This window comes from Sus scrofa, chromosome 9 (genome assembly GCF_000003025.6).
Source record: "Sus scrofa isolate TJ Tabasco breed Duroc chromosome 9, Sscrofa11.1, whole genome shotgun sequence".
Lineage (NCBI taxonomy): Eukaryota > Metazoa > Chordata > Mammalia > Artiodactyla > Suidae > Sus > Sus scrofa.
Genome location: NC_010451.4, coordinates 36,301,179 through 36,319,056, shown reverse-complemented (window position 1 = coordinate 36,319,056; position 17,878 = coordinate 36,301,179). Strand labels below are relative to the sequence as shown.

The window sequence follows — 17,878 nt, the reverse complement described above, 5'->3', positions numbered from 1 at the left end:
CTGTGGATGTAGTATAGGCCTGCAGCTGCAGCTCCAGCTCCATTTTGACTCCTAGCCCAGGAGCTTCCATATGCCACAGGTGTGGCCATAAAAGTAAAAAAAAATTAAATGTTACTGAAGATGAGGATGTATTTTTTTCCCATCCAGGTTCATACATTTCCCAGAATAATTGCGTGGACCTGCTCCATGGATCCCCATTAAAAAACCCTGTGGTGCTGCATTTTTGGCAAGGAAATTTCATGGCTACTGTGTACTGCCTTCAGGTGGTACATGTTTGCGTCTCTCTTTTTGTTATATTAGAACTACAGAGACTTATTGCCTAGCTCATTATTTTATAAGGGGGTTGTAAAGTGATATTCTGTCATTCCATTTTTATTTATTGTACATATACTTCTACAAAGACAAACTCCCTGTCATCAACTCATTACTCTGGGATATGATTTGTATAGAAAGGACAGGATAAATGTTTGCTTCTTTCCCTCCATTTACCAGTTTTCAAAATAATGGGTTGGTTCTGTAGCATCCAAGGATGGCAAATGAGTTTTATTTCTTTTTAATATTAAGTATTGCTACTGCTTCATGGATTTAAATGTATTAGAGCTATTTCAATCCATTATAGTTCTTATTGATGCCCAGAAAATCTTTTTGCCTTGACTCCACTAAGTCTTTGATAGCTTTCTTGCCATTTGTTGTGACGAAGTGTTCCATGCTCATTGTGTATACTTCTTGCCTTAGGTCTGAAATCAACCATTCTCCAAGGAGCCCTAGTTCCTTTTGGTGAAAAATAGTATTTAGTTGCTACATTCTAGGTTCTGGGGGTGTTCATGATTGTTGGGTGGTCATTGTTTCAGAACTTTTCAATAGACAGTGATAGGAAATATATATTTAAAAAATATAAAATGCCCTTTGACTTAATTCTAACTTTTAATAAAGTTCAGAACTGTAGGGTTTTTTTTTTTTTATTTTTATTTTTTTTGCTTTTTAGGGCTGCACTCATGGCATATGGAAGTTCCCAGGCTACAGCTGCTGGGCTATGCCACAGTCACAGCAACAGCAGATCTGAGCCTTGTCTGAGACCAGCATCACAGCTCATGGCAATGCTGGATCCTTAACCCACTGAGCAAGGCCAGGGATCAAACCCACAGCCTCATGGTTTCTAGTTCATTTCACTTCTACTGCGCTGTGACAGGAGCTCTAAGTACTATAGGGTTTTTAATATAACCTCTTCAATTTTACATCTTTGTCTCCTTTGTTTCTTGTACCAAAAAGCAATACATTAATGTAATTTCTTATTTGCTTTATTCCATAGTATGCACACAAAGTCTCAAAATAATGTCAACACTAGCTCCAAGCAGTTTAAGATATTTTATAGTTCTTATTATTCCTATGGTATAGTCTATTAGGAATGTATTGTCAAGTTAGTGTGTATTTATTTATTTATTTATTTAGGGCAGCACCTGTGGCATATGGAAATTCCCAGGCTAGGGGTCAAATTGGAGCTGTAGATGCTGGTCTACACCACAGCCATAGCAATGCCAGATCCAAGCCGCATCTGCAACCTACACCACAGCTCACAGCAACACTGGATCCCTAACCCAATGAGGCCGGGGGATCGAACCTGCATCCTCGTGGATGCTAGTCAGATTTGTTTCCGCTGAGCCACGATGGGAATTCCTGGTTAGTGTGTATTTCAGAGTCATTTGAAATAATTCCTCCCTATTTGGTTTTGCCACCAACTTAAAACATCCTTAAGTTCATTTAAAATTTAGTTTCTAATTTTATATATAGCTTTTAAAATTTAATTTTCATTTTATAATTATATAAAATATTTACATGGCTCCTAGGACATATATAGAAAATAAGACATATTCAGACATAATATACCTCTCACTTTTTCTCTCTCCTGACCTATAGGTAACTTTAAAAACAATTTTTGTTTTATCTTTCCATTTTAAAATACTAACAAATATAAGTAAATGTTTGCATTCCACACCCAATTTCCTCCGCATTTTGCTTCTTTTTTTAGTATATCCTGGCAGTCATTTTGTAGCGCGTATAGGGATATTTGCTTTGCCTTTATAGTTGACAGTACTCCTTTGTGTTTATTAAGCCAGTCCCCTGTTATTAGACATGTAGGTTTTTTCTTTAGACTTTTAATGTTATAAATAGTGCTGCAGTGAATAGCCTGTATATACACCTTTGGATTTTTGCCAGGTTATCTTTGGGATAGAGTCCTAGAAGTAAAATTGCTAGAAATTGCCCCCTCCTTCACCCCCATCAAGACTGTATCATTTTTCATTCTTACCTGCAATGGCCAGAAGTACTGGTAAACTTTTTGAAATGTCAGAAACAGCTCTTGAATAGCCCATGGCTTGCTCTCACTAGTTCCATGGATTTCTAGAGTTGCAAGATCTCAGAATTAGAAGCACTGTTCTAGAGCCTTGCATCTCAAAGTGTGGTCCAGAGACCAGCAGCACAGGCATCCTCTGAGAGTTTGTTTGAAGCACAGAATCTCAGACTTCTCTCTAAACTGACTGAGTCAGAATGTGCAATTTAATAAGATCCTCAGGTAATTCATATCACATTAAGATTTGAGAAGCTCTGGCCCAGAGCTGTGCTCTTCAGTACTGTAACCGCCAGCCACCTGGGGCTCTTTAAATTAAAATGGATTACAGTGAAATAAAGTGAAAAATTCAGTTCCTCATTCACACTCCTAGCCACATGTCAAGTGCTCAACAGCTACTTTTAAAGCATTTCCATTATTATAGTAACTTCTATTGCATAATGCTGGTCCATGGCTACACTAATCAGTATGATAGCTGCTAGCCACACAAGGCTATTTTAATTTAAATCAAAATTACAGAACATTAAAATTCATTTCCTCATTCACAGTAGCCCTGTTTCAAGTGCTTAATTGCTATATATGGCTAGAGGTTACTGTATTGGATGGTGGTGATCCAGACAGTTCCATCATCACAGAAAGTTCTATTGTGAAGCTCTGGTTAAGAGGTTTCCAATAGGCTGGGTAAGCCAGAGGAAGGAAGGAAAGATGATTCATTGATGGCCTAAGGTGGTGGTACTTTTACCTAGATTTATCAATTAACCCTTGAACCCATAGAGGTGGTATTATGCCCATTAAAAAAAGCGGGGGCGGGGGGAGTTTCCTTGTGGCTCAGCAGGTTAAGTATCTGATGTTGTCACTGGATCCTTAACCTACTGCGTCGTCATGGATGCTAGTCAGATTAGTTTCTGCTGAGCCACAATGGGAACTCCTCTAGGGGGCTTTTAAAATAGACTGGTGTTTGGATGCCCCACCTTAGAATCTGATTCAGCAGGTTTGGGCTGGTGTCTTGGTGTTGGTATTTTCTAAAGCTTCCAATGATTTTTAAATGTACCACCAGATAGAGGACTACTAATCTAACCTGACATTGCAAATGAAGAAGAGCTGAGTAAATGCATCAGTCCCGTCATTGTGTCTGGTGTATATTTTATGTAAATCTGGTATTTGAATTAGGCAAAAAATCCATATGATAGCCTTTTATTCATTCCTGAGTCTTCCTGGAAATTGTTTACCCTTCTGGTCTGTGATCAAGTGTCTGGGTAGTCTTGATCCTTCCTTCCCTCTAGCCACACACAACTCTGTTTCGACACATTCCCATTTTATTGTGGTTCTGTGTTGTGAGGTCCTCGACCAGACAGAAAGCTTCTTAGCATGTTCAGCAATGGCAAACCTCCTGGAAACACTTGTTCTGATAGGCACTGGGTTAGTCATGGAGGAGATAATGTCCCTATCCTCCTGGAGCTGAGCGTTCTGGAGGAAGAAGAACCACAGGCAGCATGGTAGGTACTGGGTGGGCACACCTGCTGCCCTGGTCTGGAGAGAAGAGTGTCTAGGACCAGGAAATACGCAGGTCTTTAAAATTCTGAATTCTTTGTGCTTAACGTTAGGCACCCCACAAACTTTAGTAAGCACATGACCATAGAGTTTACTGACTGAACAAATGAATGGAAGAAGATACAGTTTCCCTGGAAAGCATGTGCACCACATATGTGCTTTAGAATGGAAAGGATATGAAGGTAGGCACTTTAGGTTTTCTGGCAGAAAGAAGAAGGGAAGTAAAATGTCTTAGAATCTTTTCTTCTTTCATTCCTTAAATTCCTAAATTCACATAATAGATCCAATAGGAATGTTGTCAGAAGTGATGTTATTCAGTTTCTTTTCTTCCTGTTTCCTCCCCTCCTCCCCGTCATGACCTGTAACTGGTTTGCTCTCCTTTCTGGTGGCCCAGCTCCCCCAGCAGGAAGCTGTTTTGGGAAACATGCCTTGGAGATGGACCATATCCTGCCATTGAAGTTCACTCTGGTTGGAAGTTCCGTTTGCAAAATAGTACCGGATGTGTCCCATGGTTAGAGAGGAACAGGTTTTGTTATGATGTAGAGTCCCTGTGTTTAATTCAGAGTTTGTTTGTCCTTAGACCTTGTGAAATCCAAATGCTTAAATATGAAGCCATAAGTAACAAAAATTGTTTTGAGACCGTTGGTGTCTCTCTCCACAAGTCTGGTTTTCTCTCCTTTCTTCCTTGTTCAACCTCCATCCCCTCAGCTTCTCTCTCTCCCTCTCACTCACTCGCTCTTTTCCTCTTCCATTATAGATGAGGTCATTATGATTTGGAGCCAAGAGAAGTGCATTCCTGTAACTTTAAATTTCCATGTTTGATTTATGACTCTTTTTTTTTTGTGTAAGATGGTTATACTTTATAGTTAGAAGACAGCTTGCTTAATTGTACTATTTTAGAATGCAAATGCGAGCTTCCTGGAGGAATTTTGTCAGTTTGTGAACCGGGCTTAGTGCTTTCGTGTTTCTTTATTCTCATGTATTTCAAATTTATAATTGCTTTCCAGCCCATTACAGGGTGTGAAAAATATTCTGAGTTTGATAAAGTTATTAGCCCCCTGACTAGCTTTTTGGTGCCCTGTGCTTTGGATATGTAGTACTCTTCAGACATATGGGCAAACAGTGTTAGTACTGGTAGCAGAGCAATCAGGCTAGACGCTTTCTCTCCTGACAGCAAGGTGAGGTGCAGGGGTCCTTTGAAGAAGGTGTTTTCTAATCTAAGCTCTGTTATAAAACACGGAGAAGTGAAGAAGGGTGAGGAAAGGGATGTGGGGAAGGGTGAGTGAGCACAAAGGAGATACAGGAGGTAAGATGGTATCAGCTGTGAGAGATGACCTCGCTTACTATCCCAAGACCATGTTCTGTAGCGGGCACAGCAGATATTTAATGGTCAATTTGTGCACAGACTCTGCTCCTATATAATCTTAGGCAAGACACTCCTCTCTCCTGGGCCACAGTCTCTTCAATTTAGAAAAATGGACATTTGTACCACAGTCCAGCAATTCTGAGACTTTGTTCCAGGGAAGAGAGGAGGGGACATTTAAAGAAAGGAGGAGGTCCTTTTCTTTAAGCAAATTCAATCCCCCGATCTTGTCTTTTAATTGCTAAGAGCACTGACTAACTCTCCTTTTTACTAACTGTGTGATCATGGGTGAATTATAGAACCACTCTGAGTTGCATTTTCCTGTCTGTCACAGGAGGACAGTAATATTTGTTTCAAGAGTTGTTGTGAGGATTATGTTAAAAACGCATGCTATAATGGTAATAATTAAACAGTGAAATGCCAGAAAATTGAAACTATTTCCTTGGCCAGGTTCCCTTCCTCACATGATTCCTGATGCAAGTATATGGCTGGGGATAATAACACAAAGTGAATGCACTTTTTCAGTCTTTGGCTATGGCACATACTCCTGTAGATTCCCAGGACACTATACTGGACCAAGTGGCGAATTTCTTATACCTAGGATAGGGCAGCCTAGCATCCAGAATCAATGCAAACTATGCTTCCTTCAGGAAGAAATGAACACAACCCCTAGATCCAGTTTGCCTCATCATCCTGTCACAGCCTGTGACACCCTTAGAGTATTACTGTGTTGAGAGTAAGTCCTTAACTTTTTGCTCATCTGGGTAAAAATTTCCATCTACAGCCTAATAAAATGTTTTTGGATCTGGCCAGTTCTTGATATCATTTCTCTTGAATGATGGATGCAGTTGACTTTGGTTTCTGCTGCTTAAAAGTAACAGAATAAACTACATGAAGTAATATAACCATTTGAAGAGCATTTTAGCAAAACAAGTAAAGTTGAAGATACTTATGCCCTAAAATGGATGATACTGTTCTTAAACATATCTCCAGAGTGAATGATTCCTTTAAATGTCATGAGAAAAACAAAACATTTATGTTTGTAGGGCATTCTGCGTACACTACTTCCAGCAGATGTCTAGGTGGAGCCCATTAGGCCAATGTAAGCCCTGAGGAGATTATAATCTTAGCATTTCAGTAACACACTAGTCTGCATGAGTTTGCTAAGAACCAGAAGAACTTAGATATGTATGTTAGGATACAGAAGAAAGTTTGTAGAGGCATTGTTGACAAGAGGAAAAAAATTGGCATACAACCTAAATATCAACAAGGGAATGGTTAAATAAAATGTGATATAACACATAGTGGAATACTGTGCAGCAGTGGGAAGGAATGAACTAGAACTAATGTATCAATATAGGTGACTCTAAAAAAGAAAAAAAAAAGAGTTCCTGTGGTGGGTCATTGGGTTAAGAACCCAACATAATGTCCTGAGCAGGTTTGGTCCCTGGCTTTCCTCAGAGGGTTAAAGATTTGGCGTTGCCACCAGCTGCAGTCTAGGTGGTTGTGGTGTAGGCTGGCAGCTGTGGCTCTGATTCGACCCCTAGCATGGGAACTTCCATATGCCCCAGGTGTGGCCCAGAAAAGAAAGGTGACAAACAAATATGTAGATGACTTTCTCTGTCTGTCTCTCTCTTTTTTTGCTTTTTAGGGCTGCGCCTGTGGCATATGGAGGTTCCCAGGCTAGGGGTCGAACTGGAGCTACAACTGCTGGCCTACACCACAGCCATAGCAATGCCAAATCCGAGCCGCATCTGTGACCTACACCATAGCTCAAGGCAGCTCCAGATCCTTAACCCACTGAGCGAGGCCAGGAATTGAACCCACAACCTCATGGTTCCTAGTTGGGATTGTTTCTGTTGCACCATGACGGTAACTCCTAGGTGACTTTCGTGAACAATGTTGATCAAAACAGCAACTTGCAAAAGTAGACATACAGTACAATGGTGTTTATATAAAAATTTAAAATGGGCAAGACAATTGTATATATTGCTTAGGGATACTTACATAAATATTAAAATATATAGAAATGCATGGAATGATAAATACCAAGTTCTGGAAAGTCATTAACCTCAGGAGGGCTAAGAGACAGGGGAGAGCGCAGAGGAAGATATGTTGATGTTGCCAATATTTTCTATCTGAAGCTGCCTGGTGGGTACATGTTGATTATGTTTTATGCTTTGTTATATTTTAAATATCCTGTAAGAAATCAGGACTTAAAAACTAAAGCTGCGAGAGTGTGGTCCAAGGTGAGGCCAGACAGCTATAGGTGGGGTCAGATGGTAGGCTGCCTTTGGATGCCACCTTCAAATCCAGCTTTTATTTAAGGGCAAAGGGGAACCACTGGAAGGTTTTAGACCTGGGGGTGATCTCATTAGATTACTCTTCGATATGCCGACTCCTGCTATCGTGTAGAGACAGAATCTGTGGAGAGTGAGGGTAAAGCAGGAAGAGCACTTAGCAGAAATTTGCTGCCGTCCAAACCAGAGCACGTCCTCCTTGAAATGCCACTTGCTCTTGCTTCCAGAGTGTTTTCCCTTGTCCTCTCCTTGCCTCTCTGGCCATGCCTCTTCATCCCTGTCTCTAATTCCTCTTCCTCCTTTGCCCCTGAAACGTTTTGCTCTTTCCCAGAATATTTCTTTTTTACCCTCTTTTCAGTTTTTAGGTGTATATTTTAGTGATCTCTATATCCCAATGTCAGTGATCATTTTTATGATCATGAATCCCAAATTTATTTCTCTAACATAATCCTTTTTCCCAGCTCCAAACTGTCTACTGGACTATTTTGCTTTTTAGTTTTTTAGTTTTAGGGCTGCATCAGCAGCATATGGAATTTCCCAGGCCAGGGGTCGAATCAGAGCTACAGCTGCCAGCCTACACCACAGCCAAAGCAACATAGGATCTTAGCCATGTCTGTGACCTACACTACAGCTCACAGCAATGCCGGATCCTTAACCCACTGAACAAGGGCAGGGATCAAACCGAGTCCTCATGGATAGTAGTCAGGTTGGTTACCACTGAGCCCCAACAGGAACTCCTATTTTTAGTTTTTCGAGGAACCTCCATAGCAGCTGCACAAATTTACATTCTCACCAGTAGTGTAGGAGGGTAGAATCTACTTTAGATCCCTTCTTCTTTTTTTTTTTTTTTTTTTGCCTTTTTGTCTTTTTAGGGCCACACCTGCGGCATATGGAGGTTCCCAGGTCTAATCAGAGCTATAGCTGCTGGCCTACACCACAGCCATAGCAATGCCAGATCTGAGCCACATCTGGGACCTACACCACAGCTCCCAGCAATGCCAGATCCTTAGGACGGGGATAGAACCTGCAACCTCATGGTTCCTGGTCAGATTTGTTTCTGCTGTGCCACAACAGGAACTCCTTTAGATCCCTTCTTGATCTGGCTTCTATTGACTATTCCACCATCATTATCTTTCTCTCTTACACTCTATGCTATAGCCTCTCTAACCCCTTTCCTTTCTGTTCCTGCCTAGTGAACTCATGAGGTTTTTGTAACTAGCCCATTTTGTACTTGTCTGGCTGTGCCCTCATTACTAGTTTGTATGCCTACCTATCCACTGTGCTCTCTGAGCTTCTGAGACACAGAGTATGCCTGTTCAGTTTTCTATCTTCATGGTCTGGCACATGGTAGATGTTCTCTAAGTGTGTATTTAGGGTGGTTTTACCCAGAAAACTTCCCTTTTTTCTTTTTGCCTGTGCTAGGATTGTTTGAGGTTAGTTGCAAATTACTGAAGCTAATATTCCAAAGAAAAAAGAATATACATTGTAAACTCTTAAAGCAGATATCCTGTATCTTCTGCAGTTTGGGTATTTTGTATTTTGTTTAGAGCAGCTCTGGAAGGAACTAGTTATGTAGAGAATATTTAAAATAAAATTTGTAATATTCTCAGTCCTGGTCCCAGAACCTTCCAGGAACTATCTGTTTTCATCATCTCTTTTAGTATCTTTTATGTCAGTCTTCAAGGTCTCACCCATATTGCCTTCTGCTCATCTCGTAAACGTGTTTGTTTCCTTGATCCTTTAACAAGGTAATGATTAAACAAAGTAAAACTTGTCTTAAACACTGCTGCTTATCCTCCAAACCCTTTTCCCATCCCTATTCTCCTTTTCATCATTTAAGAAAAAAAAGTGATTCCTGTTTGGTACATTTACTTGCTAATATTCTATCATATTCTATTCACTCAGCACACTGGAGTCTGCCTTTAGTCACTGCTGTTAACAAAAAGCTTTCTTTCAAAAATCTAGAAGCTCACAGCTTGCCAATCCAACTGTGTCTCTTTAGCCATGTGATGTCTTTTCTCTCTGCAGTATTTGACACTGCAGTATTGATAATCGCTTCCTTCTTGAAATGTTTTTCTACTCTTAGTTTCTGTATCACGGCATTCTCAAAATTTCTTGTCTTTCTCTGACTATTGCCATTTTATTGGATAAGTGGATAAGTGTCTTATGTTTGGGTCAACTATATATTTGGGCATATACGGTAATTTCTCTATCTATCTATGTTCATTTGACAAATACTTGTTGAGTGACAACCAAGTGCCAGGCAGTTGTAGTAGAAGCAAAACAGATATGGTCTTTCTAAAGTCCAGAGTTTCATCCTTATATTTGTTATTTGTTGCTATGTAACAGATTACCAAACCTTAGTTGCTTTAAGCAATATACATGTATTGTCTCATAGTTTTTATGGCTCAGAAGTGTGGGCATGGCTTAGCTCTGCCCTCTGCTTCAGGGTCTCTCAAAAGTCTACAGTCATGGTATCAGCCAGAGCTGGAGTCTCATCTAAAGTCATTACTGGGGAGGGATCTACTTCCAGACTCATGTTAATGTTGGCAAGATGCATTTCCTTGGAGACTGTTAGACTCAGTGTCTTCAGTTCCTTAGTGGTTGTTGACCAGAGACCACCCTTAGTTCCTTGGTATGTGGGCCTCTCCATATAGCAGCTTGTTTGATCAGAGGCAGCAAGGAAGAGAATCAGTAGAGTTGGACAGCAAGATAGAAGTGATAACCTCAGGTAATATATTCATAGAAGTGGTATCCTGTTTTTTCATTGTTGTTATTTTGTTTTTTGAATTGTGGTATAGTTGATGTACAGTATTATATAAATTACAAGTGTACAGTAGAGTGATTCACAGCTTTTTATTGACATATTGTTGATTTACAATATGTGAATTTCTGCTGTACAGCAGAGTGATTCAGTTATGCATATATACACATTCTTTTTTTAAAAATATTTGATTCCATTATGGTTTATCATAGGACATTGAAAATAGTTCTATGTGCTACACAGTAGGACCTTGTTTTCTATCCCCAGTGATTCACAATTTTTAAAGGTTATACTCCATTTATAGTTATAAAATATTGGTTATATTCCCCATATAGTACAGTATGTTATTCCATTATTTTTCTTGTATTCTGACGGTTAGAATCAAGTCACAGATCCAACCCACATTCAAGAGGAAGCAATCACACAGAGCAAAACCAGGAAGCAGAGATTCACTGGTGGCCCTCTCAAAATCTGCCCGTCAAGGAACCTCTTAGTGTTTTCCTCTTAGACATTCCAGCCACCTCAATTTCTAGTGCTCTCAGATCAAACCCACTACTCTCCCCTTTCCCAAACCTGCTTCTCATCTATCTTCCCTGTCTTGGTCAGCAGCCCCCTATCCATCCATCTAGTCCAGACACCCAGAGATCATTTGCAATACCTCCTCCTGAGATTTAATGGATCACTAGGCTCTGGGAGTCTTTCATACCATTTCCCTTCTTAATGTTCACACTGATGTAGCTTTAGTTCAGCCATGGATCATTATGTTAACCTTCTAACTTTCAGTCCTCCTTCTTATAGTCACCAGAATTACTTTCATCAAACCCTCTGTTCAGAATCCTTCCTGGCTCCTAGCTGTCTATAGTATCAAGGTCTAATTTCTCAGTGTGCTATTCAAACCTTTTTACAGTCTGTCCTCAACTTACCTTTCCAGGCTTCTTGCCCACCACTCTTTGTCATTGCCCTTATGTTCTAGGCACAGGCTACTGATGTTTCCTGAACCCACCACAGCATTTTTTTTTCTTTTGTCCTTTTAGAGCCGCACCCGTGGCATATGGAGGCTCCCAGGCTAGGGGTCTAATCGGAGCTGTAGCTACCAGCCTACACCACAGCCACAGCAACGTGGGATCTGATCCACGTCTGTGACCTACACCACAGCTCACAGCAATGCTGGATCCTTAACCCACTGAGCAAGGCCAGGGATCGAACCTGCAACCTCATGGTTCCTAGTCAGATTTGTTTCTGCTGCGCCTTGACCGGAACTCCACCACTGCATGTTTATGCCTCTGCATTTGGTCCTACATTTATTTCTTCCTTGGATTCCCTTCCTCCTACTTCTTCCTCTAGAAATCTCTTATATTTGTATTTCCAAACCTAACTGAAAAATTACCTCTTCCAGTTTTCCCCTTGCTGCTAACTCCCACGTGCAGACCTAACTGGCAGCAGTTGCATGCTCTCCAGCCCTTTACTCGAACCACTGTCACAAGACTGCTGCTGTGTAGTTTGCTGTCTACAGTTGCGTAGTTGGTTGTTACAGTACTCGTCTTTTAAAATATCAGATGGAAAGGTCTAGATCTTATTCTTCTGTGCATCCAAAGTGCCAGCAGCCTCTGGAGCAGTGATTCATAATCTTGGGTGCATTTGAAGCACTTGGGGAGCTTTGAATATCACAGATGCCTGGACCCACCCCCAGAGGTGACGATATAATTGGTCTCAGGTGCAGCCTGATATGTTGGCATTTTTAAAAGCTCTGTGATTCTAGAATGTAGGCAACATTGAAAGCCCCTGCTGCTAGTTGAAGAAACCAAGTCAGCCTCTGAGAGAATGAAAGGATGGGAAAATATTAAACATTAAATGAATAGGAAAACTTTAGAACTAAAGTTGGGTTTTAAAAAATTGCACACACAGTTCAAATAGTGTATATTACAGGGCTAAGCTATCAAAGTTATCTCTAAATTGATCAGCAATGAGCTGGGGGAATATGTATTTTTGTGCTAATGAGGGAGAAATTAGAAATGTAAAAGAATAAAAATGTAGTCTTTCAAAATCCAACACTTAATTTTTGTGCTTATGAAGTAAGCAATAAAATGAAATGAAGAACCACCTGGAATCATTAGCATTTCCTTTTTTGTTTAGCACTTAAGTGTGTGTGTTTGTGTGTGTGTGTGTGTGTGTGTGTGTGCGTGCACACATGTAAGCTATAACTTATTTGCAAGTTACTCTGATTTCCTCTTATTTTCTAGGAATATTTTGAAAACAATTGCCCTGGGTCAGATGTTGTCCTTGTGTATATGTGGGACAGCCATCACCAGCCAGTATTTGGCAGAAAAATACAAAGTGAATACGCCCATGCTTCAGAGCTTTATCAACTATTGCTTGCTGTTTCTAATTTATACAATGATGCTGGCATTTCAGTCAGGTATGTTAAATGTGGTAATTACTTTTCAACAAATTGTCTTCATAAAAATTTTTGGCTTTAGACATTTAAAAAACAGAGACTTTCTTGATGGCCTAGTAGGTTAAGGGTCCGGTGTTGTCACTGCTTTGGCTTGGGTCACTGTTGTGGTGAGGTTTGATCCCTGGCCCAGGAACTTCTGCAGGCTTTGGGCGTGGCCAAAACAAATAAGCAAACATGGGTCAAAACTACTGCTGTTTTTATAAAAGTTATTAGAAAAGTATGACACCTCTGAATTCTGTGAAAGTAATGACCAGAGATTTATGTATAGCTGTCTGAAATTGTTGATTAAAATGAGTACTAATAAGCTGTAGTGCAAGAGTTGTACAAAAAAAATGTAAATGCTTTTACCAGTTAAGTTTTATTTTTTTCCCCATGGCTGATAAATTTGAGACAGTATTAAACATTAACAGCTAAGTGGATAATGAATGCTAAATGGAGCACCAGTTGCACATAGATCAAGTCTTTGCTGTGAAACAAAACAAGGAATTGGCCAGGAATTAACATCTTATCACTGCCTGGTTAAGCTGCTTTAGAATTGTTACAGGATTATCATTTCCAGGTAGCTACCCATAAATGGGAAAAACCGAGGTTCTGGCTAATGTCATTGTGCCAGGTATCATTTTAATTGCTTAACTCATTGAAGCCTCCTAGCAAATCAGGGAGTATTATTATTATCTCCACTTTATAGATGAGGAATCTGGGGCATTGTAGCACTTAGATAACTTTCTGCAGGTCGTATAGGGGGAGCCAAATGCTGACCTAGGCAGCCCGCCCCAGAGCCCGTGTACTTACCACCATGCTGTAGTAGGGGCTTCTAGTCACTATAGCAACCATCCCTCTCACAAAAGAAGAGCATGATATCATAAAATAAATAAGATTGAATTCAAGAGTGTGAAGACAACAGGTAACCCAAAACTGACTGGGAGGGTGTAGTACTCCCATTTTTATTGTTTAAGGCATATAATAAAATCATCAGTGTGGTGTTTGCTTATCCTCTTTTAATATGAACCTTAATCCATCAGTGATACCACCTGTGTGTTGGGATAAATAACTTATTTTTAGAAGAAAATGGAAACCAGTTTGGGGAAGAGGAGAATGTTTTCAATGCAAACTACCACGTTTAGCAAGAAATTTGGAAATAGAACTGGTACATGGTTAATAGCCCCAGACTTTGCTCCTGTCTGTAAGCACTGGCCTTTAGGAAGTCAATGTGATTCATAAATACATCAGTGAAGTTCCCTTAAAGTATGGTTGTTAGGGGCTTTCCATGCCATCTCATGTTGAGGAAGACTCACTGTGTGTGTTTTCAGGATGTTCCTGGTTTTTTTTTGTTTGTTTTTTGTCTTTTTGCCATTTCTAGGGCCACTTCCACGGCATATAGAGGTTCCCGGGCTAGGAGTCTAATCGGAGCCGTAGCCACCGGCCTACGCTAGAGCCATAGCAACGCAGGATCCGAGCTGTGTCTGCAACCTACACCAAAGCTCACGTCAATGCCGGATCCTTAACCCACTGAGCAAGGGCAGGGATCGAACCTGCAACCTCATGGTTCCTAGGCAGATTCGTTAACCACTGCGCCACGACGGGAACTTCGGATGTTCCTGTTAATTGGGATTTAGGGATAATTTTTTTGGCGATGATTCTCACTACCTTTATTTCCTTGCAGGTTATCTTACCCCTAAAGCCTTCTTGTCTGTGTGCCAACTCTGTATCTCCTTGTGATGCTAGATTCTCTAAAGAAATGAATCACAGTTAACTGGCATAAATAGAATTTAGCAGATAAAAGGTGTTTCTTCGATGCTGCCACTAAGTCTTTTTTCCCAAACTTATCACTGGCTTTAATTTTCTCTTAAAATCACATCTTTTCCAAAAGAATGACTACATGCAGAGTTTTCTTTGAAGAAGTCCATGAATGGAGGTTAAATAACCAATAAGGAGTTGCTATCGTGGCTCAGCAGTAATGAACCCTACTAGTATCCATGAGGACGTGGGTTTGATCCCTGGCCTCGCTCAGTGGGTTAAGGATCTGGTGTTGTCATGAGCTGTGGTGTAGGTTGCAGATGAGGCTCAGATTTGGTGTTGCTGTGGCTATGGTGTAGGCCTGCAGCTACAGCTCTGTTTCAACCCCTAGCCTGGGAACTTCCATATGCCATGGGTATGGCCCTAAAAAGACAAAACAAAAAACAAAAAACCCAACAAATTCATGAGAAAACATTTCATTTCCTAGGATGTTCTGAATGTTGCAGTGGGAAAGGGAATTTAACCACTTTTCTCTTACTTCCTTTTTCTTTTCTTTTTATTTTTTATTTATTTGTTCTCTAATACATTATTTTTTTTCCACTGTATAGTGACCCAGTTATACATACATGTATACATTCTTTTTTCTCACATTATCATGCTCCATCATAAGTGACTATACATAGTTCCCAGTGCTACACAGCAGGAACTTCCTTTTTCTTCGGTGATTTTATTGAACACTTGGTCTATGATGACACCTTAGCTTGGAGCTCATATTAGAAAGAAATCTGCCTTACTCTGTTGAGCTGTTGCAGGAGTTTGGGTTATGTGTAATGGAAATTAGGAGGGGCCACATTCAAAATACATAGTAAACTCTTATTTTGACTCTTCACCTCTAAATTAACATGCATGGTATAGTTTTCAAGTAACAGGTACTAACCCAGATTTCTTTAAACCAGGTAATAATAACCTTTTATGCATCTTGAAAAAGAAATGGTGGAAGTATATCCTGCTCGGACTGGCAGATGTGGAAGCTAATTACCTGATTGTCAGAGCGTACCAGTACACAACTCTAACCAGTGTCCAGGTAAGGAGTTCTCTGGTTTGGATTTTATAGGTTTCTTTTTTTTCTTTTTTGCCATTTCTTGGGCTGCTCCTGCGGCATATGGAGTTTCCTGGGCTAGGGGTTGAATCGGAGCTGTAGCCACTGGCCTACACCAGAGCCACAGCAATGCGGGATCTGAGCCGCGTCTGTAATCTACACCACAGCTCACGGCAAGGCTGGATCCTTAACCCACTGAGCAAGGCCAGGGATCGAACCCACAACCTCATGGTTCCTAGTTGGATTCGTTAACCACTGAGCCACGATGGGAACTCCTGGATTTTATAGTTTTAAGAGAGGAATCAGAACTCATGTGTGTTCACCTGATTTTATTAAGAACCTGTTTGCCATGAGGTTGCGGGTACGGTCCCTGCCCTTGCTCAGTGGGTTGACGATCTGGCGTTGCCGTGAGCTGTGGTGTAGGTTGCAGACGCGGCTCGGATCATGCGTTGCTGTGCCTCTGGCGTAGGCCGGTGGCTACAGCTCCTATTCAACCCCTAGCCTGGGAACCTCCATATGCCGCGGGAGCGGCCCAAGAAATAGCAACAACAACAACAACAACAACAAAAGACAAAAGACAAAAGACAAAAAAGACAAAAAAAAAAAAAAAAAAAAAAAGAACCTGTTTGCTTGAAGAAAACCTAAACACATTTTGATGCTGTTTGTTTTCTAGATGAGCATATGTGCTAATGAGTAAGGCTTCCTGGAATTAGTGAAAATGTATAAAAGCTAATCAGTTTCCAAACCGCTAATGGTATAGCAGAGTAGAATAATTGCTACCAAAATAGACATAAATATTTAGCTGGCAATGGATGCTGTGATGTTGTCAAGAGTTCTGTCTTAAGTGTTGCTTAAATATGGCATATAAAGTGGATATACCATTGTGTTACAGAAAAATTGGAGGTTTGCAAGCAAAGTAGATATTCAAGACCAAAGAACAGTTAGAGGGAACCTATTAGACATCTTGGGTAGAAATGGTTTCCCAAGGTAAAGCTTATATCTCTATTCCTTTATTAAAAAGGTTTATTCTTTCTGGATTGAAAGAAAACTGTTCCTACGTAACAGTACTTTTTAGCCTGGTGGAGTTGAGGAAGACTGATTAAGCTGCCTTAATGTTAGCAGACTAGGGGGTATTTCATAACACTGACTCACTATTGCTAACAACAAAATGTATTATAAATGGAGGTGAAAGTAAGAGTCCAATGCCAGGTTTGGACTTCACAGTTTAATGAATTTATGACTTTGATGCATCACTTTTTAATATAAAATAGGGATGGTCTTATCTCCAAATTTTGGGAACATGGAAGAATTGAAGTGAGATTAGATTCATTTTAAAGAAAAGGATTAATGAAAACTTGGTATTTCTCTGATGTGAATATGCATTAAATGCTATTATTACCAGAATGCCTTTAATTAAATATTGTCTCTTCTATATTACTTTGTTAAGGATTTTTTTATTTTTATTTTATTTTACTTTTGTCTTTTTGTCTTTTCTGGGGCCGCACCCGAGGCATATGGAGGTTCCCAGACCAGGGGTCTAATCGGAGCTGTACTTGCCAGCCTACGCCAGAGCCACAGCAACACGGGATCCAAGCTGAGTCTGTGACCTACACTACAGCTCATGGCAACGCCAGATCCTTAACCCACTAAGCAAGGCCAGGGATTGAACCTGCAACCTCATGGTTCCTAGTTGGATTCATTAACCACTGAATCACAATGGGAACTCCTGTTAAGGATTTTGTAAATTATTTATTTTTATTTTTTCCATTATAATTGGTTTACAGTGTTCTGTCAGTTTCTACTGTATAGCAAAGTGACCTAGTTGCACTTATGTATATATTCTTTTTCTCACATTATCCTCCATCATGTTCCATCATAAGAGACTAGATATAGTTCCCTGTGCTATACAGCAGGAACTCATTGCTTATCCACTCCAAACGCAATAGTTTGCAGCTATTAACATCCCACTCCCTCCCCTCCCCCTCTCGGCAACCACAAATCTGTTCTCTAAGTCCATGAGTTTCTTATCGGTGGAAAGGTTCATTTATGCCCTTCAGATATAAGTGATATCATATGGTATTTGTCTTTCTCTTTCTGACTTACTTCACTTTGTATGAGAGTCTCTAGTTCCATCCATGTTGCTGCAAATGGCATTATTTTGTTCTTTTTTATGGCTGAGTAGTATTCCATTGTGTATATATACCACATCTTCTTAATCCATTCATCTGTCAATGGACATTTGGGTTGTTTCCATGTCTTGGCTAT

At 40.3% G+C, this 17,878-nt stretch overlaps 1 protein-coding gene across 3 annotated transcripts in view; it reads left to right on the top strand.

Moving 5' to 3' along the window:
- Window positions 1–17,878, top strand: part of SLC35F2 (solute carrier family 35 member F2) — a 98,303-nt gene that overhangs the window by 22,305 nt on the left and 58,120 nt on the right. For all 3 annotated transcript variants that reach the window (XR_002335623.1, XM_013979350.2, XM_013979349.2), the window contains exons 2-3: window positions 12,563–12,738; window positions 15,471–15,598. Coding sequence is in view for 2 of the 3 variants with exons in the window: in XM_013979350.2 (XP_013834804.2) it covers window positions 12,563–12,738; window positions 15,471–15,598 (304 nt within the window). In the remaining variant the exon portion in view is untranslated. The remainder of the gene's footprint in view (window positions 1–12,562; window positions 12,739–15,470; window positions 15,599–17,878) is intronic.